Raw genomic sequence first — 21,829 nt, 5'->3', positions numbered from 1 at the left:
CCGTTCCCTGGGGAGTGGGGGGATGGGAAGGGGGACCATGTCTAACCCAGCACCAGTATTTCTTGCCCATAGCCCCTGCCCTCTCTCCGGGTCTCCTCATGCTGCCCACCCAGCCTGGACCAGGAGGGGTGTGCCCAGGAGGTCCCAGTGCTTTGGGAAGCAGGTGGTGTCCAGGTGAGCGGTGCTGCAGGTGACCCTCCTTTTGCCTGCCGCACTCTGTACCTGCTCTTAAAGCAGCCAGTCCTGGGGAAACAGATTTACCATTCAGTACAGCTTTGAAAGCAAGTTTCCCCATGTTTCAAAGCCATCTGTTCCTGTGATGTTTCTCAATAAAAAAACACACATGATGTTTAGGCTAATGTAGACAGAGGTCTTGTTTCCAAGTTTGCAGATATAAATATAGACCTTTAACACTATAAACTCTGCAAGGACCTGTGCAGTGATGCCCAGCACCCCTGGGCGAGTGCCCCGCACACCAGCCAGGCCCTTGGCATGGGGGCCAGGAGGACTCTGGGTGTTCTGCCAGGAACCCCCACATGCAGGTCATTATGCCAAAGGCCACCCCAGTTCTGATAATCCCATCCGTCCTCACCCTCACCCCGGGCAGGTGTGGGTCTCCCCTCCCAGAGCACAGGGGGCTGTGCAGTGAGAGGACGAGGGCTCTGAACACAGGCGGTGGCCATGCACTATCGCTTTGTCCCCACTGCTGGTTCTGTTTTCAATCTTCCTCTCACTAAGCATGTCTAGATTTTTTTTAAAAAAATGCGGGCATATAGTCAGTACAATAGGCTTAACAGCAAATGTTTCTTTAGTTGATCTGGTAACTAAAAAGTAACGGTCCATGATTCAAACTTCCATGAACAAAGCAGAATTACTACAACAGCTTAAGAGAGTGGTGATCACATAACCCAGTCGTTTCTTAAATGCAGTAACGGCAGGTTCTGCACCGATTATCCCACCAGGCATGCGAGCCGGCAGGAGATTCTGCTGGTCTCCGCCTAAGGTGGCGGAGAGCACTGCAAAGGTGCTGCCTTCCTCGAGGAACACGAAGGGGCCGGGCTCCAGGTGTGGTCTGAGTGTGCAATCACCCTGCCCGACCTGGAAGGTGAGGGAACATGTGGCCCAGCGATGTCCAGAGAGCAGACACAGGACATTTCAGAGATGATGCAAAAGACAATGTACTGCTTTGCTAACAAAGTTTCTACGTAATAATAAGTGTTTATAATCCGATGTTTCATTAAATGTGTATAGGCGGACTTATGTTAAAAACTGGATTCTGTGTCTAAGACTATGAAATCTGAACTACTTTATCCACTGAAAGGCAAAGGACAGGTCCTACATTGTGGAAGAACTGACGGGAACTCTGCTCTCCCTCTTGCTTGGTGATGGCTGGCCGGAGGTGACAGGAGGGATCTGGGCTGTCTGTGAGGTTCCAGAAGCTCTGTGCGCCCAGGGCCAGGTATGGGAATGGATGTGGCAGCAGAGAGTTGGGTGGGGCCCTTCCACGTGGCAGGCGGCATCCCCGACTGGCCAGTCCTTCACAGTAATCGGTTCAATTCAGTCCGTTTCTGAGGAGAAAGCACATGCCTGTCACCTCCATGTCAGCTGCCACGTGTGTAGCCCCAGGGACGGCATCACTGGCTTTGGGGACTTCTTAATTCCATAAGCAATGCCTTCCTGCCAGCCACTCCCCCACTCTGCAGCCTGAGGGAATGTGAAGAAGGCGTGTGGGTAAAGGACGGGCTGCTGGCTAAATCTGGCAAGGGACCACTGCCCAAGCCCAGGCCTCGCAGCTGGTGCAACGATGTCTTCTCTAGGCCCACCAATGTATCCCCTCGGCCCACTCCCCAGGCCGCTGCCTTCTCGGAGTCCTGCCTAACCCGCCTCATCCTGCCCTCTTCCTTCCGGCTCTCCAGAACACACTGTTCTAATGTAACAGCAGCTGGGTCTAATTTCTGACATGCATTTTACTGATGTCTTCATTTCTAACTTCCAACCTCCCAGTCAAAGTCATGGGTTGTTCAGAGAGGTCCGCCATCCCTGCTGCTTTCAGAGGCAGCCTGCCTCGAGGCTGCTGACAAGGCCGGGAGAAGCCAGGGCAGGCAGACAGCCCTTCCTGCACCTGGTACCTGCCTTGGATAGAAGAGGATGACGCCACAGGTGCAGGGTCTCCCCCGCCGCTCCTGCTCTGTCCCACCCAAGACACCAGCACTTCACTGTCTGGTGGAGTTAGTAGCTGAGGGGAGCAAATGCTTGCGACTCAAACCCATTCATCCCAATTCCAGGTTAGCTTTCTTTAAAAGTGTGGTGAAATATACATAACAGAAATCCTACCACTTTAAGTGGCATTAAGTATAGTCACCCTGTTGTATAACCACCACCCTATTTCCAGCTGCCCAAGAATATAATTTAGTAAAACTTTAATTTAAAAAAAGCAAAGGAAATAGCTTGTTCTAGTTCCCAGCAATCTATGCTGTTTTGCTGGCGAAGCCAAAGCCCGGGTGGGCATTCCCCAGGGGAAGCCCAGTGCAGGAGATGAGGCCAAGGCAGCCAGCCCTGTGAAGACAGACCTGTCCCTGGTGCCCATGACGCGCCCTGGGAGGCCCGTGCTCACGGTGAGGGGCCTCTATGAGGAGACAAATACCTCAGGGTAAGGAGGGAGGAGAGGCCTTGGAAAATCAACACCCGACAGTGATAGCAAGTGTGATTTGTCTGTAGCTTCAAGAAACCTGTCTTAGCCCTAGCTGGTTTGGCTCTGTGGATAGAGCACCGGCCTGTGGACTGAAGCTTCGGTCCTGGGTTCAATTCCGATCAAGGGCACATGCTGTGTAACTTTAAAAATTACTTAACTTCTCACCTGGCCAGCATGCTCAGTGGTTGAGCATCAACCTATGAACCAGGAGGTCGAGGTTCGATTCCCAGTCAGGGCACATGCCCGCGTTACGGGCTTGCAACCCAGTAGGGGGTGTGCAGGAAGCAGCCAATCAATGATTCTCTCTCATCATTGATGTTTCCCTCCCTCCCTCTCCCTTACTCTCTGAAATCAATAAAATATATATTTTTAAAAGAAACCTATCTTAAATAAAATACTCTTGCAGAATTTCCTGTCAAGTACTAATACACGACCCAGCATTTGATTTCATATATGTCTAAGAGGGAATGATTTTCCATTACTTCTACATCAGGAAGAACAATTAAAGAGCAAATTACAGGATTTTCATTATTAAAAAACTTAGACATGTATCTAAGGATAATTAAAGACTTTCTTTTTGTTTACCAATTTGAGTTGAATTTCCTCAAAAGTCCTATTGCTCTCTGCTACCCAGTGGTTTGGGTTCTGCCTGACCCCGGTGACGTGCTGACCTATTCTCCTATTGCTAAGAAATGGCTAGAAAAGTTTGGACCCTTGTAGGTTCACTATGTTCCTGCCCCTGCACAAGTTTTTAAGAAACATGAAATGAAATAAACAACTCTCAACCCTTGATCATCTTATGCTCTGATGGTGTCTGCTGCCAGTTACCCCAAAGCAGCCGGGCAGCCTTTGAAATAGCAAATGTTCCCATGCAGTAAATCCAGTGCCCACCCATGGGTGCTCACTCCCCATACCCACGGAGGACAGCCATGGCTCCTTACCCAGCTGACGACCAGCCTGGGGACTTGGTATGTCACAGGGCTCTGAGCTGGCCTCAGGGGCACTGGGCTCCCACGACTCACTGTTTTCGGACACCTCTGAATAGGTATCGCCCAGCCCTTTGTGCACTGCTGCAGGGTCGCCAGGGCCCTGGTCCTCACTGCCTGTGTCTGCCACGGCCCGGGTCTCCTCACCCATTTTCTCAGCAAACCACTGCTTGACCTGCTGGGAGCTCATCTGGGTCTTATCGCAGAGGCTCTGCAGGTCCTCTTCATACAGCGTCTTGTGTGTCACGTAATAGTCTTGCAGCAGCTCCCGGTTGCCGGGGGCGATGACCAATAGCCCTGGTGGGAAGTTGCCCCGCTTGTAGTCTTCGTACCACTTGAGCTGGCCATTCTTCAGGGCATACCTGCTGTCTCCGAACCAGCGCACCACCTCTGGCCGTGGCAGGCCTGTCTGGGCCATGATGGAGTCGTAGTCCTGAGTGCTCGGCCACTGCGTCTGCACAAAGAGCTGGCGCAGCAGGTGCCGCTGCTGTGCCGTCTTTTTGCAGCTCACCTTGCCGGGCGGCTGCAGGGCCGGTTTGTTTGACCCGTCGTCTTCAGGGTCACAGGCGCCCAGCCCGGGTAGCTCGCCTTTGCCATTGGCTTCAGTGACCCGCAGGTTCTTCAGGTTGATCTTGATGGGGCTGACTTTGCGTTCAGCCAAGGAGTGGCTGCTGGGCACTTCTGGGGAGCCATTCTCCCCAGGGACCCTCAGGTCACCGGCCGCCTCCTCTGCTCCCCCCTCATCCTCGGCGGCCTCCTCCTCCTCCTGACAGGCACTCCCATCAGCCTTGGTGGTCTCCTCGGTGTTCACCTTTTTCCGTCTCTCAGAAAACCAGCTGTCGATCTCTCTCCGGGTCATTTTGGTTTCAGTCCTCAGGCGGTCCAATTCCTCGTCGAGAGGAAGGGGGTTTTGTGCAAAACTGCTCTCCAGGGCTCGGAGTTGCTCGGGGGCTCGCTCCTTGTATTTGGTTGGTGTGAAGTCAGGGGTCTGGTGCCAGGACTGTCGTTTGGCAGAAGGGTGGGTGGCCAGGGTGGCTGCCGTCGGGATGCAGGTCACTTCAGGGGCCTTGGACACTGGGGAGAAGGGCACCTCTGGCACAGAGTCAATGATGATGGAGCTGGGATCCCCGGGCATCATGACCCGGGAGCCCTTCAGGTTCCGGCAGTGGTACCTCCGGTCACTGAACCATTTCCTCACCTCCCTGGTACTCAGGCCGGTCACTTTGGTCAGATGCTCAACTTCGCTCTGTCCCGGGAACTGGTTCCGACAGAAGCTGCCTTTCAGAGCTGACAGCTGTTCATGAGATTTCTTATTTTTGTAGATGCTGGCATCAAGGAAGGCTTGGGAAGTGATGCTCGGGCACGCTGTGAGCAATGACTGAGCTGCATTGACCACCTTCACTGCTGATGTCGTGTTTGAGCACACAGTGTTAATGGGCGCAACAGGTGGCTGCTTGGGGATGGATGTTACTGCTAGAGGGAGAGACGAGCTTGGTGCCTGCAACCCATTGGCCATCAGTGGCTGAGTGACCAGAAGTCCCCCTGCTGCTCCCTCTGGCTGTCCCACAACATGACCTGGGAGGGCAGCCTGGATGAGATGCTGGACGTTGCCAGCATTGGCAACCAGAGGAGTATTCAGAACGGTGATTGTGGGCTGAGGGACAGACTGAATGACTGTATTGAACATCTTTTTCCGGGCATCCTCGATCTCTTCAGGGGACCAACTGATCCCTTGTTTCAGCCGCTGGGCTGTGAACCAGATCTTGAGCTGTTCTTCCGGATACTTGGTAACCACAGTCAAATAGCAGAGCTCAGCTTTGGTTGGGTAGGGAAACTTGTGGAAAGAGTTCTTCAAGAAGCTGTTGGAGTCCATGGCCGCATTGTATGTTGGAATGCTGCTCAAGGGGATCATCACTTTGGGAAGGGATTTGGAGGTGGGCAGTGGCTGGTGGGTGTGGTGCTGGGCATGTGCCGGGGGCTGCTGCTGGAGAGAGAGGAACTGTGCTATACCAGCTGGCAGAACTGGCACTGTCCCCAGCAGGGGCCCATTGGTCGTATGGGGAGGTTTGGCAGAGTTGATGGGTGCCTGGCTGACTGGAACTGCCCCATTGACAAAGGAGTGGTCCCCTTCTTTCGCTTCTGTTTCCCTAGCTGGTGGGTTTGGTAAGGTCTCACCAGCAGGTTGACTGGGGACGTTTTCCTTGAGCGTATGAATTTTTTTGGCTTCAGCTTTGCCTTTCATTATCTTCATGATTGGAGTTTTGGTGATGATGATCTCGGCTTGTTCATCGGTCCCGTCAGTGCTGGGCTCGCCCAGCGGGTCAGGAGCGCTGGTGCTCTCAGGGATGCTCTGCTCCACGACCACGTGATTGTCTGGCGTGGCCACGTTCCACAGGAAGCTGGCTGCCCCCGGGTGGCACTTGGCGTTGTGCAGAGAAAGCCCCTCGGGAGTGTTTGCCAGAAAACTGCACTCAGTGCATACGAAGGTCGGGTCTTCATTAAAGTCTGTGTGCGCGGAGTTCATGTGCCCCACAAACTGGGTTATGTCCTGGGATCTGAAATCACAGTATTTACAAGAATACAAATAGCCATCCAAAGTGCTCTGATGCCCGTTGGCCAGCGCAGCGCTGTCGGTATTGCTGGAGGCCTGGGCGACCTCGCTGCTGGTGGCAGGCGCTTCTGGGGGCAGGTCCGGCGGGGGTCCTTCGGGCAGAGCCTCGGCGGGCTGGGCCTCTGCACCGGCTTCCTGCAGCACCACGGTCTTCACGGGAATCATGCATGGGGTGGTGGATTTCCGCTTGCTGGCCATGGCGACAACTGCTCCGGGTGATGGCTTGGGGACAGCTTGTCCTGTCAAAGGCCTCACAGTACAAGTTCCAGCTGCTGCATGAGGGCCAGAGAGTTTCCAAAGGCAGCTTTTTCAGTTTGCAGAAAGCAAGTTTTCCCTATTAAACCTGAGAAGGAAGAAAAAAACATGATTAAGATCTCTGAAGCTCTGCCTGTGTGTTTCTCAGATGCTCAGACACACTCCACTGCTTGACTTCTATCACTTCGGCCACTCGGGGGAAGCCAGCAGGAAGTTCAGCAGCAGCTTGGATGTCAACTTGGAGTCAGGAGCCCCCCCAAATGCTAACAAAAGGGTGCCCTGAAGAATGACCTGGGGATGTGCCCATCCCACTTGATAGACTTCAGACATGTGTTTCTGTTTTGTATTTCCCTCTGCATCCATGCATTAAGTAACTCAGATTCAAAAACAAAAACGACAATGAAATAATCCTCTTTTGAACCTCCAAATTCATTCTGACCACGTCTGAGTGAGAACAAAAGATCCTAGTGTAGTTCTTGTTGAAATGTTTGGGCCAACCAGGGTTTTCTTTTCATAGCCTTCCCACATATGAGAACAAGCCAGGCCAAGGCCAAGGCGGCGGGAGGCGGGTGTTGGAGCCGGGCCTCTCTCCGTGCCCTTGCCCTGCCTGCTGCCCTATCAAACACACTCTAGGCTACAGAAGAGGGATCACCTCACAATTACTGGCTGTACCCCAGACCACTGCCACTCGTGAAGCCAAAGGCCGTAGGGTCAGGGGATCCATAGACCCAGTCTGTGGCCCCGCCAGCTGCACATTCTCTCTCTGGGCGCAGCAATTTAAAGTGTGGCCACATCTTGGGTGCACAAACTACACATGACATTGTATCGTGCTTATTTCATTTTTATTTCTTTCAATGCCTTCCTTAAAAATACAAACTCTTAAATCTTTGATCCATTTGAAATTTATTTCAAAAGCTGGGGTGACTGATTTATTTACATGTAAAATGATTATTATAATAAATCTTTTTTTTTTAAATCCTCCACTGAGGACATACTTTTATTGATTTTAGAGAGAGAAGAATGGAGAAGGAAAGACAGAGAAACATCGATGTGAGAGTGAAACATCAATTCGTTGCCTGCCTGGGGAATTGAACCCACAGCCTGGGTATGTGCCCTGACCTTTTAGTGTACAGAATGAAGCTCCAACTAACTGAGCACACTGGCCAGGGCTACTATAATAATTCTTTCTTGAAATGCCTGAGAAAGCGTTTCTGTGATTCCTATCATTAACGTAATATCACTATAATCATCATTATCTTTCTTTTAGCAAATGATAATGCTTATGATTAAAATAATAATTTTAATACCAAAATAATGTTATAATCAGTGTTTGTTTATTTATTTATTTATTTATTTATTTTTTTTTCAATTTTTTTAATTAAGGTATTATATGTGTACATATCTTACCATTGCCCCCCCACCCCACTCCCATATATGCCCTCATCCCCCAGAGTTTTGCATCCATTGGTTATGCTTATATGCATGCATATAAGTCCTTTGGTTGATCCCTTATCTTCCCCACCTCTCCCTAACCTTCCTGCTGTAATTTGACAGACTGTTTGATGCTTTACTGCCTCTGTATCTATCTTTTTTTCAACAGTTTATAATGTTCTTTATTATCCATAAATGAGTGAGATCATGTGGTATTTTTCTTTCATTGACTGGCTTATTTCACTCAGCATAATGTTCTCCAATTCCATCCAGGTTGCTGCAAATGGTAAGAATTCCTTCTTTTTTATGGCAGCATAGTATTCCATTGTGTAGATGTACCATAGTTTTCTGATCCAGTCATCTGCTGATGGGCACCTAGGCTGTTTCCAGATCTTAGCTATTGTAAATTGTTAATCAGTGTTTGGATTTGATATAAAAGTGTAAAGAAACGTAAAATATCTCTATACATATTCTTAGTGAATAAACTCAGCAAACTTTTTCTGTTTGTAAGTCTAATGCTAATGATCATGATAATAAAAAATAATTACTATTAAAAAATAGTGTGAGAAGGATAAACATACACCCAGGATCTAATCGCCTGTCACCATTTCCCGACCAATTTGAAATATCATGCACAAATCTTCTATACTTAATTTTTAATTGTAAAGATAAAATATCAGTATTAAATAAAATTTAAGAAAATAAAACCACCTGTAATTTTGTATATTCTTCCACTTAGTGCAAATATTTCACACATTTTTAAAAAATTGATCTTCAGAGAGAGTGGAAGGGAAAGGGAGAGACAGAGAAACCTTGATTGGTTGCCTCCTGCATAGGCCCTGACCAGGGCCAGGGATCAAGCCCACAACCGAGGTACGTGTCCTTGACTGGAATTGAACCCAGGACCCTTCAGTCCACAGGCCAAGGCTCTATCCATTGAGTCAAACCAGCTAGGGCTCACACATATTTTTAATCATCATGGGCACACACTTCTGTTTTTTTTCACTGAACATGACATCATAAACATTTTCATTAAATAAGCTTCATAATTATAACATTCAATAGCTGCTTAATAATGTACCACTATGGACTTAATTCATACTCCTCTGCTATTGAACAGGTTTCTAGCATCCCTTGCTCACAGGTGACCGTGAAATGACCTCTGGATATATAGGATGTATTTATTCTATTAAACGATTTCTTAAGGCTGAGTTCACAGAAATGGGCTTACCAGCTCAGTAAGTATCAACATTTCTGAGTTCCTCTATATATTATTGACAAACATTTTCAATCATTTGCTTTATAATTCCAAATCAGGAAACTAAGAACAACACAGTTGTTTCCAATGAGCAAATCATATTTTGAGGTAAATAACTGAAGACATCAAATAGAATATTTGAAAGCACAAGTGATGTAATAAAAAACAGATAAATTAGACTTAAAATTAAAAACTTTTAGGCCTCCAAGGTCAGCACCAAGAAAGAGAAAAAGACAACTTGCAAAATCAGAGAATATATTTGCAAATCATGTATCTGATAAGGGGCTTGTATCCAGAATAAAGAACTCTTACAACTCAACAATAAAAAACAAAATACCCAATTAAAAAATAGGTAAAGGATTTGAAAAGACATTTCTCTAAAAAATATATACAAATGGCCAGTAAATACATTAAAAAGTGCTCAACAGTGACGACTGGTGGAGCTCAGAGCTCCATGGCCATCCAGGCAGCATTGGCAGCAGCCCAGATCTAGAGGCTGCTGTTGGGGGTGGTCCCCAGGAAGGGCTGCAGTTGTTTAAAAAGAAAGTGTTCAACATCATTAGTCATTAGGAAAATGTAAATCAATATCACAATGAGATATCACTTCATACCCTTAGGATGGCCACTACAAAAAAAACAACACAAATCCTATCTAATAAAGAGGGAATATGCTAATTGACCCTCACACCATTGCAAAGATGGTGACACTCACAGCCAATAAGGAGGGAATATACTAATTGACTGCCCCGCCCTCAAAGATGGCGGCACCCAGTCCCCTCAGCCCCACTGGGGCGGCAGGTGTGTGGCAAGGCCGGGCCCGCCCTGCATGCCTGCCTCCAGAGTCCCCCAGTCCCCTCAGCCCCCCAGCAGCCCAGGGCCGGCCCAAGGCGCAGGCAGGCCTCGGATTGCGGCTGCCCAGCCACCCAGGGCCACATGAGGCTCAGGTAACAAGGGCCGGCTGAGGCTTGCACTGCCGGCAGTGGCAGCAGCAGAGGTGTGATGGGACATCACCTTCCCCTGATCGCTGGGTCGCCTCCCACCCCTGAGGGCTCCCGGACTGTGACAGGAGGCAGGCCGGGCTGAGGGACCACCCCTCCAGTGCATGAATTTTCATGCACTGGGCCTCTAGTAAGTAAATAACAGAAAATATCAAGAGTTGTTGAGGATGTAGAAAAATTGGAACCCTTGTCATTGTTGGTGGAAATGTACCATTGTATAGCTTCTATGGAAAACAGTATGGCCTTTGCACTCTGTTGATTAGTTCCTTTGATGCAAAGTTTTTAAGTTTGATTTAGTCCCACTTGTTTATTATTGTGGGTTTTTGTTGTTGTTGTTAAATCCAATAAATCATTGGCAAACCAATGTCATGAAGCTTTTGCCCTGTTTTTTTGTTGTTGTTGTTGTTTTGTTCTCTTAGCAGTTTTATAGTTTCAAGTCTTATGTTTAGGTCAGTGATTTTCAAATGGTGTACCACGGCACACTGGTGTGCAGTACTTGACTATTTAGTCAGGGGCACTGATCTCTTTTCTTAGATTGTCAAATAAAAAAAAATGCCAACACAACAATAGTCAACTGGTGTGAATGAATCAATATTATACCTATTTTTTGTGAGGCAAAACATGTATTTTCTGTTAGTGCCACATAATTTTAGTAATTAGTTTACATGTGCCATGAGATAAAAAAGGTTGAAAATCACTGGTTTAGGTCTTTGAGTTAATTTTTGTATATGGTTAAAGGTAACGGTCCAACCTCATTCTTTTGCATGTGGATATCCAGTTTTCCAGCACCATTTATTAAAGCTACTGTCCTTTCTCCTTTGTGTAGCCTTGGCAACCTTGTTGCAGATCATTTGACTATATATGAAGGAGTTCATTGGACTCAAGTCTGTTTCATTGGTCTATGGATATCTTTATACCAGTGTCATACAGTTTTTTAAAAAAGTATTTTTATTGATTTCAGAGAAGAAGGGAGTGGGAGAGAAATATCAATGATGAGAGAGAATCATTGACTGGCTGCCACTGGGAATCAAGCCCGCAATCAGGGCATGTGCCGTGACTGGGAATTGAACCATGACCTCCTGGTTCCTACGGTGACACTCAACCAATGAGCCACACCGGCCAGGTGTGTATCATACAGTTTTGATCACTGTACCTTTGTAATACAGGGTTGGCAAAAGTAGGTTTACAGTTGTGAGTAAGGAAACAGTGTATTCTTATATTATTTATTGTATTATTTTCCATAAGAACAACTGCAAACCCACTTTTACCCACCCCTGTATATTTTGAAATCAGGATGTGTGAGGTCCCCAGCTTTAATTTTCTTTCTGAAGATTTTCTTCTTTTCTTTTCAGGGTCCTTTGAGATTCCACATGAATTTTAGGATTTTTTTTTTCTAGTTCTGCAAAAAGAAATGCCAATGGGATTTTGATAGGGATTGCTTTGAATCTGTAGATAGCTTTGGATAATATGGACATCTTAACAATATTTAGTTTTCCAATTCATGAACATGAGATGTCTATTTATTTGTGTCTTCTTTAAATTTTCAGCATTGTTTTGTAGTTTTTTTCATACAAGTCTTGACTCCTTGATTAAATTTATCCTTAAGTATTTTGTTCTTTTTGATGCTATTGTAAATGAGATTGTTTTCCTTTTTGGATTTTTCACTATTAACATGTAGGAAAAAAATTATTTTTGTGTGTTGATTTGTGTCCTGCAACGTTGTTGAATTCTTTTTTCTTACAGTTTTTTTTTTGTGTGTGGAATTTTTAGGGTCTTCTACATATATGATCAGTTCATCTGTGAACAGAAATAATTTTCTTTCTTTTTTATAGTTGATTTATTTTGCAGCTATATAGGCATATAAATGTACTAGAGGCCCAATGCACGAAATTCCTGCAAGGGGCTCAGCCCTCGCAGCCGCAGCGGCTGCCTTGGCCCTCACAGCCCCAGTTTCTGGAAGGATGTCCAGAAGGTCATTCGGCTGTCTAGTCTAATTAGCATATTATGCTTTTATTATTATAGATTCCTTTTTAAACATCTCTGAAGATGAATGAAAGTTAAAATGGTTGATCACAGATCAGCAGCAAAATACAAACTGACAATTCAAGTTATAAATAAAATTCTGTTTAGGATATTTAACGGATTCTCCAAATATAAGAATTAAGCTGAAAGGAAACAAATTTGTAGGCTTTTCTTTTAAACAAATATATTCTTCCTTTGATTCTTTAAGCTTTAATTAAAAACATTTCCCTTTGGCAGGAGTTTTCAATTCCTTTCATTGTCATGGTATTATGATTACAGGATCAAAAATGCTTAATTTTCTTGCCATTCCCCTCTCATATTATTCCCCACCCCTACTCAACATATAATTTTAATATTTTGAACAATAAAAGACTATTTATAAATTAAAATCTAATTGACCATTTGCAATAATTGTTTTTTCTATACTGTCTTAATAAATGTTTAAATCCAAACAAGTTTTCTTCACAGTAGGCTGATAATCTCCAAGTTATATGTGAAAATCTGGTTACTCTGACCTTTTTTCAAGTGTTTAAAAAACACACCAAACTGCCTGTTAGACCCCTGAGTGAAATCCCAAAGAAGACAATGATGCTTTTAACTCTGTTCTAAACAGAGCTAAGTGCACACATTACCAACATCACTTAAAACAAAACAAAGAAGATGTAAATATCTACAAAGGTTAAGGTAAAAGCAGTTTGGTTTGTAAACAGTAACTGCAGATGACAATGTTATGTAAAGTCACAGTTTATCACCGTCCTTCAAACTGATCAGGAGGTGCTGGGCCTGGAGCAGAACAGAATCAATAGCTACAGCAGTTTTCAGGCGGTTTTCAATCCTGTGGAAATGCATGTGTCAGTAGGCAGGTTATTGGTTTCTTTTATTCTTTCTAAGCATTCTGGGTGTTATTCATTTCCCACTTCTGAGTCATTTGACTGGAGGCACAATTGGAGAGGAACAGGATGGAAGATGTCAGAGCGGTCTAAGCACTTTCCTGAAAGGATGGGAGTGAATCTGTGCAGGCCTGGAGTTCTGCCATTCCTTAAATTCATTTAGATTACAGTGTGTAACCATAATTTTTGACCCTTTAGGCCCCTCTGTCAAATACTAGTCATACTGCATGAGCTGATTAGCTTTGCTGATTTGGAGAAGCCGGTTCCCTCCTCTCCAGTGGCAGGGTCCTAGTTCAACAAAGCCTCCATTTGTTTTTCCCATGCTAGCTAATGCAGCCAAGTTTCCAAGCCTCTGATTTTTCTCAGTCAACATGTTTGGGTGGCAAAGGGTAGTGTGAGGTGATATCATAAGCAATTTCTCCCATGAACCATTTAAAACTTATGCAGTTGTGATCTTCTTGAAAATTTTTCAGCTCAGAGACATCTCCATATGCTAACACCTTTTGATTCAGGATGACTAGCACAGAAGTAGTCTTTATACTCATTCCACCAAACCTCTACAACTCTAACGTAATTCTTCAGAGTTGCAGAAGACCTAACGTAAGTGAGCAGAGGATTCCCTTGCCAGCCCTCAAGATGGTAGATATGTCCCACATAAGAACAAGGGACAAACAGTAATTTGCCACCACACTGCCATATTTTGTATGAGATCTCAAAGTTTTCTCTCCTCAAATATGGGGGCCTGAGTCATAAAGATATGGTTCAATTTTTGTCTCATTCTCTTCTCTTGAAGGGTCAGAGGCACTTATTTCCAGAGCATACTCCAATCCCATGCTCCTAGGGCACACCCAGCTTCATCATCACCCCTTGGAGTATAATTTCATGTGTTACCATTTATGATATCTGTAATCGGCACAGTATAAAAGGTTCTGTCCTTAGAAATGGGATCTGCAAGTGGTGCATAACAGTTAACTAGGTATATTAAAACCTGTCCAAGTTTAGCCTTCTGGGGACCAATACTTTGTGCTTGATTTAAACCTTCTCTTCTCTCATTTCAAAATATCTTTAATAGGCCATTCCACAGCTTAACATAGTCATTTAGTTTTTCTTTAAAAATTTTCTTTTTAAATTTTTATTGATTTTTAAAGAGAGGAATGGAGAGGAAGAAAAACAGCAATGTAATCCCTGGCTGGTATTTCTCAGTGATTAGAGCATCGGCCCACACACTGAGGGGTCGCGGGTTTGATTCCCAGTCAAGGGCACATACCTGCGTTGCAGGTTCAATCCCCAGGTCCCATCTGGGCACATGTGGGAGGCAACCAATTGATGTGTCTTTCTCTCATCAATGTTTCTCTCTCTCTCTCTTTCTCTTCCTCCCTTCGACTCTCTCTAAAAAATTAATGGAGGGAATATCCTAGGGTGAGGATTAACAAGAAAACAAAACAAAACAGAAAAAAAAAAAAACACTGACCAGCCACCTCCTGCACACCCCCTACTGTGGATTGAGCCCACAACCCAGGCATGTGCCCTGAGGGGGAATCTAACCTGCAACTCCCTGGTGCATGACCAACTGAACCACACGAGCCAGGGCCAACTAGTTCTTTTACGTGTTTTGTTTTGTTTGTTATTGCTTAAATAATCAATTAACACAATTTCTGTTAAATATTTCCTCAAAGACGTTTTAATTACACTGTGGACTGTTCTCTTGAGGGCTGACCATCCTTCATTATGGAAGACAATGACAACACTGGAAGTGAGCAGGTTTCCATCATAATGCCAATACTTGCATCCCCATCCTGCTGAGCAGGCTAGGGTCATCCAGCCATGGGGATATGAAAGATCAGAGGACCACTAACCCCAGGAAGCTTCACACCACCAGCAAACTGCATAAGCTGAACCCAATCTTCAGCCTCAACTTCCTCCAGCAGCTAGAGACACACAAAGCCGGTGTAGCTACCACCACAGTTCTTCTCCTCTCTTTCTTTTTCCTCAACAATTGCTCTCCTAAGACTTCCAGTAGTATGTTGAACAGAAGTGGTGAAAACAGGCATCCTTGCCTTGTCTTGTTCCTGATCATAGAGGAAAAGCTTTCAGTTTTTCACAATTAGGTGTATTAGCTGTGGGTTTTTCCTATATGGCCTTCATTATCCTCTACAATAAAAGGGTAATATGTAAATTGACCCTAACAGTGGGACAACCGGTTGCTATGATGCGCACTGACCACCAGGGGGCAGACGCTCAATGCAGGAGCTGCCCCCTGGTGGTCAGTGCGCTCCCACAGGGGGAGCTCCACTCAGCCACAAGTGCGCTGACAGCTGGGAGCACAGCGGTGGTGGCGGGAGCCTCTCCTGCCTCCTCGGCAGCGCTAACGATGTCCAACTGCAGCTTAGGCCCGCTCCCCCCGGGGAGCAGGTCTAAGCTGTCAGTTGAACATCTCTCAAGGGTTCCCGGGCTGCCAGAGGGATGTATGACTGCCAGCTTAGGCCCAACACCCCAGGGAGCAGGCCTAAGCCGGCAGGTGGACATCCCTCAAGGAGTCCTGGACTGCGAGAGGGCTCAGGCTGGGCTGCAGGACCCCCCAAGTGCACGAATTTTTGTGCACCAGGCCTTATATTCCTAGTTTGTTGAGTGCTCTCATCATGAAAGGATGTTTAATTTTATGAAGTGCTCTTTCTGCATCAATTGAAATAATCATATGGTTTTTGTCCTTCATTCTGCTAATCTGCTGTTTTATATTACATTGATTGATTTTCATTTGTTGAATCGTCCTTGCATTCCAGAGATAATTTCACTTGGTCAAGATATATAACACTTTTAATGTGTTGTTGAATTCAATTTGCTAGTATTTTGTTGAGCATTTTTTGTATCAATATTCATGAGGAATATTTGGTCTATAGTTTTCTTTTCTTATAGTATCTTTGTCTCATTTTGGTATTAGGGTAATGCTGACCTCATAAAATAAATTTGAAAGTGTTCTTCCTTTTCAAATTTTGGAAGAGTTTGAGAAGATTTGGTGTTAATTCTTCAAATGTTTGGTAGAAATTTCCAGTGAAGTCATCAGGTCCTGAGTTTTTCTTTGTTGGGAGGATTTTTTATATTGATTCAATCTCCTTACTAGTTACATGTCTGGCCAGATTTTTATTTCTTCATTATTCAGTTGTGGTAGGTTGCATGTTTCCAGGAATGTATCCATTTCTTCTAGGCTATACAATTTGTTGATGTATAACTGTTCATAATATTCTATTATAATCCTTTTTATTTTTGTGGTATTAATTGTACTGTTGCCTCTTTCTTTTCTAACTATAGGCCCGATGCACGAAATTCATGCAAGGGCTTGGCCCTTGCAGCCGTGATGGCTTGCCTTGGTTCTCGTAGCCACGGCAGCTGCCTTGGCCCTTGCAGTCCCAGCTTCATCTGGAAGGTCATCTGGAAGGACGTCCGGAAGGTAGTTCGGCTGTCTGGTCTAATTAGCATATTAAGCTTTTATTATTATAGATTTTTATTAGTGGATCTTCTCTCTTTTTTATTAGTCTGGCTAAGGGTTTGTCAATTTCATTGATCTTTTTTAAAAAAACTTCTTTACTTTTTCTATTGTTTTCTTATTCTCTATTTTGTTTTTTATTTTACTTTTCAATTACAGTTTATATTCAATATTATTTTATATTAGTTTCAGGTATACAGTACAGTGGTTAGACAATCACATACTTTACAAAGTGTTCCCCCTGATATTTCCAGTACTCACCTGGCATCATACATAGTTATTACAATATTATTGACTATGCTAGAGGCCCGGTACACAAAATTCGTGCACGGAGGTGAGGGGTCCCTCAGCCTGGCCTGCACCCTCTCCAATCCGGGACCCCTCAGGGAATGTCTGACTGCAGTTGGCCATCCCTCTTGCAATCGGGGACTGCTGGCTACTAACTGCTCACCTGCCTGCCTGCCTGATCTCTCCTAACCACTCTGCCTGCCAGCCTGATTGCCCCCTAACTGCCCTCCCCTGCCGTCCTGGTTGCCCCTAACTGCCTCTGCCTCAGCCCTCGCCACCATGGCTTTGTCTGGTCTGGTCTAATTAGCATATTACCCTTTTATTAGTATAGATTCCCTATGTTGTACTTTACATCCTCATAACTATTTTGCATCTATTTTATTTTTTGCTGTGATCTTTATTATTTCCTTCTTCTGCTTACTTGGGCTTTAGTTTTTTCTTCTTTTCCTAGTTCCTTGAGGTATAAAGCTAGGTTTCTTATTTGAGGTATATTTTCTTTTTAAAATGTAGACATTTACTGCTATAAATGTCCTTACTACTGCTTTTGCTGTACCCATAAGTTTTGGAATGTTGTGGGTTTTTGTTTGTTTTTTTCTTTTCAAGATGTTTTCTGATTTCTCCTTGGCCCAGTGTTGTTCAAGAATGTATTGTTTTATTTCCACATATTTGAGAATTTTCCAGTTTTCCTTTTGCTATTAATTTCTAGTTTTGTTCAACTGTGGTTGGAAAAGATCCTTGGTATGACTTCAATTTGTTAAGACTTGTTTTGTATCCTACCATGTGATCTGTCTTAGAGAATGTTCCATTAGCACTTGAGGAAAAGATGTATATTATGCTATTGAGTGGAATGGTCTGTATATGTCTATAAGGCCCAATTGTTCATTGGTGGTGTTAAGTCTAAATTCTCATTCTTAAAAAAAATTAGCAAATGAAGGGAATACAACATCCTTAGATAAAGAATCTCTATCAGAAATCATAGCAAACATTGTACCTAATAGTGACACATTCAAGTCAGGAAGAAGGTAAGGATTCCCACTATCACTATTTAACATTATAGTGGGATCCTAGACAGTAAAATATGACACGAAAAAGAAATATGAGGAATAGACATAAAAAAAAAAGGTGAGATAAACCAGTGTTATTTGCAAATGAGGAGATTATCTCCTAAAAACTTATAATAAAAGAACTGAGTAAGATAATGAGGTACATTTGCAATATACATTAAATTTCTCTTATGCCAAAAAATAATCAATTACAGAAGGAAATGGGGTTGTGGGAAGCATTCATATTAACAACCAAATCTGGAAAAGATCTCAAAGTAAACCTTTTAAGACATGTGTAAAATCTATAGGACAATAACTATAAAACTTCAATAAGAACAAAAAGACCTAAATAAATGGAGAGTCATAGCATATTCCTAGAGGTAAAATTCAGAATTATATGAATGTCAGTTCTCTCTAGATTAATCTCTAAATTCAGTACAATTATAATCACAATAAAAATGCCATCAAGTTGTAAGATGTTAATGGTAAAAATCTAGGTGGTGAGTAGATGGATGTTCACTATAAAATTTTTTCAATGTCTCTGTATTTTTTTTTTTAGTTTATGCCTTCTATATTGTTTGAATAAATAAAATTAACAGTGCAAATTAGGTGGCCAGCAAATGAAATGGTTGTGGATTACTCATTTAGAGTTGGAAGGTTTCAGTGTGACATGAACCAAAGAGGTAGGAGAGGGGTCCTGATATACCCATAGATGCCAAGGCTTTGTTGAAATGTAGGCCCTAATTGGTATCACTATCATATCATTTACTTGGCAACCTTGTCTTATTGAAGTAATTCAACTGGAACAATAAATAATAACCAGGGAGGTGGAGGGAATATGACCACTCACTGTTTTCAAATACAATCAAATATGTATGCAAGGGGTTTTGTATCCACACATTCAACCAACTGGGGATCAAAAATATTTTTTAAAAGTTACATTGTTGACCTATATGCAAAAAACTACAGGACACTGAAAAAAGAGATAGAGGAAGATATAAACAGATAGAAGAACATACCGTGTTCATGGATTGGTAGAATCAACATCAACAAAATGTCCATACTATCCAAAGCAATCTATAGATTAAATGCAATCCCCATTAAATACCAATGGCATATTTCACAGACGTAGAACGAACTCTCCAAAAATTCATCTGGAATAAAAAAAGACCCCGAATAGCTGCAGCAATCCTGAGAAAAAAGAACAAAGTAGGTGGGATCTCAATACCAGATATCAAGCTGTATTACAAAGCCACTGTTCTCGAAACAGCCTGGTACTGGCACAAGAACAGACATATAGATCAATGGAATAGAACAGAGAACCCAGAAATCGACCCAAACCACTATGCCCAATTAATATTCGACAAAGGAGGCATGAACATACAATGGAATCAGGACAGTCTCTTCAATAAATGGTTTTGGGAAAATTGGACAGATACATGCACAAAAATTAAACTAGACCACCAACTTACACCATACACAAAAATAAACTCAAAATGGATAAAGGACTTAAACATAAGACGGGAAACCATAAAAATACTAGAGGAATCCATAGGCAGCAAAATCTCAGACATATGCTGAAGGAACTTCTTCACTGATACTGCTCCTAGGGCAATGGAAAATAAAGAGAAAATAAACAAATGGGACTACATCAAAATAAAAAGCTTTTGCACAGCAAAAGAAACCATCAACAAAACAACAAGAAAGACCACTACATGGGAAAGCATATTTGCCAATGTTATCACTGATAAGGGTTTACTCTCCAACATTTACAGGGAACTCATACAACTCAACAAAAGGAAGATAAACAAACCAATCAAGAAATGGGCAACGGACCTAAATAGAAACTTTTCAAAAGAAGACAGAAGAAAAGGCCAAGAGACATATGAAAACATGCTCAAAGTCATTAATTATCCGAGAGATGCAAATCAAAATGACAATGTGGTACCATCTCACACCTGTCAGAATGGCTATCATCAACAAATCAATAAACGACAAATGCTGGCGAGGATGCGGAGAAAAAGGAACACTCGTGCACTGCTGGTGGGAATGCAGATTGGTACAGCCACTGTGGAGAACAGTATGGAGTTTCCTCAAAAAACTAAAAATGGAACTCCCATTTGACCCAGTAATACCACTTCTAGGAATATATTCCAAGAAAACAGAAACACCAATCAGAAAAAAATATATGCACCCCTATGTTCATAGCAGCACAATTTACCATAGCTAAGATTTGGAAACAGCCTAAGTGCCCATCAGCAGATGAGTGGATTAAAAAACTGTGGTACATCTACACAATGGAATACTACGCTGTGCTAAAAAAGAAGGAATTCCTACCATGGATGGACCTGGAGAGCATTATGCGAAGTGAAATAAGCTAGTCAGAGAAAGATAAATATCACATGATCTCACTCATCTATGGGAAATAATGAACAACATAAACTAATGATCAAAAACAGATCCAGAGACAGGGAAGCATTGATCAGACTGTCAAACCTCAGAGGGAAGGTAGGGGAGGGTGGAGGTAAAGGGGAGAGATCAACCAAAGGACTTGTATACATGCATATAAGCCTAACCGGTGGACACAGACAACAGGGGGGTGAGGGCAGGAGTGGGGGTGGGTGAGAAGGTAATGGGGGGGATGAGGACAAATATGTAATACCTTAACCAATAAAGAAAGTAATATGCAAAAAAAGTTACACTGTTCCTTACATGTACCCTCTATAGTTAGATCTACAATAGTTGTGCCTATACTGAACATGTACAGACATTTTTCGTGTCACTATTCCCTAAATACAGTCTAATAACTATTTACATAGCATTTACATTGTATTAGATGTTATAAGTAATCTAGAGATGATTTAAAGTATATGGGATAAAGATTAAAAGAATATTTGATGATATTAAAATATATAAATAAGTATATGGGAGATGTGTGTAGGTTATACGCAAATACTACAGTATTTTATATAAGGAACTTGATCATTTGCAGATTCTGATATCCATAGAAGGTCCTAGAACCAATCCCCCAAAGATACCAAGGGGGGCAACTGCATCAATTTCAAATCATCAATGGATTTGACCACTTCAATGGATTCTTGACACCCTGAAATCCATAAGGGCACAATTTGATTGAGCAGAATCCTTAGGAAATGCAGAGTTTGACCTTGAAAAGAGTCCTAGATACAAATATTCTTTTAAAATGCATATTTGTGTGAAGCTGCATATAATAGCTGAAAAAATTAGTGACCCCATACACTGGAAGTGTCAAAAAGTTGTTCTGGGGCCATATATGCAAAGAAACCATAACAAAGAATCCATCAGGTTCCCATGTGAATTGAATCAAGGCTGAAATGCATGAGTACCTTTTAGAATTGATTTCTGGCATGAGTCAAGTGATCCCAACAGTGGTAGTAGCTGGCACTGTGAACCACTGCCATAAACTCCAAATTACACAATGGGTTCCATCTCAAGAGACTTTTGAAGTATAAGATAACACCACGTACAAGTGGATCAGTTTGCACTGATGGTGCCACTGCTCTGCTAAAAAGTAAATCTGAGAAATTTCCATGACCAACCAGGACACTAGATTTTCTTCAATTCCATCACCCAGAGTGCTTCATGGTGTGCAGAGCACTTTCACCTCTTCTGATCCATCTTCATAGTCTCCTGAATTGGATATTATTGTCCTTTCCCCCGTTTTAGCATTGAGGAGCTACTGAGCAAGAAAGGGAAGGTGATATAACCAAAGTCACACAGCAGATTTGTGGTGAGACTGATATTCTGACTCTAAGTCTTTTTTTTTTTTTTTAATGTATTTTATTGATTTTTTACAGAGAGGAAGAGAGAGGGATAGTTAGAAACATCGATGAGA

The 21,829-nt window shown here is 43.3% G+C and overlaps 1 protein-coding gene and 1 pseudogene across 2 annotated transcripts in view; both read right to left on the bottom strand.

Annotated features, from left to right (window-relative positions):
* Nucleotides 1-1,283: 1,283 nt before the first annotated feature.
* Nucleotides 1,284-21,829, bottom strand: part of ZHX3 (zinc fingers and homeoboxes 3) — a 130,321-nt gene continuing 109,775 nt past the window's right edge. For both annotated transcript variants that reach the window (XM_054723635.1, XM_054723634.1), the window contains exons 3-4: nucleotides 3,634-6,632; nucleotides 1,284-1,568 (exon numbers count right to left, since the gene is read on the bottom strand). In XM_054723635.1, the coding sequence (XP_054579610.1) occupies nucleotides 1,558-1,568; nucleotides 3,634-6,487 (2,865 nt within the window). In that variant the 5' untranslated portion in view covers nucleotides 6,488-6,632 and the 3' untranslated portion in view covers nucleotides 1,284-1,557. The remainder of the gene's footprint in view (nucleotides 1,569-3,633; nucleotides 6,633-21,829) is intronic.
* LOC103303978 (N-acetylgalactosaminyltransferase 7-like) lies at nucleotides 13,140-14,961 on the bottom strand (annotated as a pseudogene).

Source organism: Eptesicus fuscus, chromosome 12 (genome assembly GCF_027574615.1).
Source record: "Eptesicus fuscus isolate TK198812 chromosome 12, DD_ASM_mEF_20220401, whole genome shotgun sequence".
NCBI lineage: Eukaryota > Metazoa > Chordata > Mammalia > Chiroptera > Vespertilionidae > Eptesicus > Eptesicus fuscus.
This window is presented reverse-complemented; position numbering and strand designations above follow the sequence as displayed.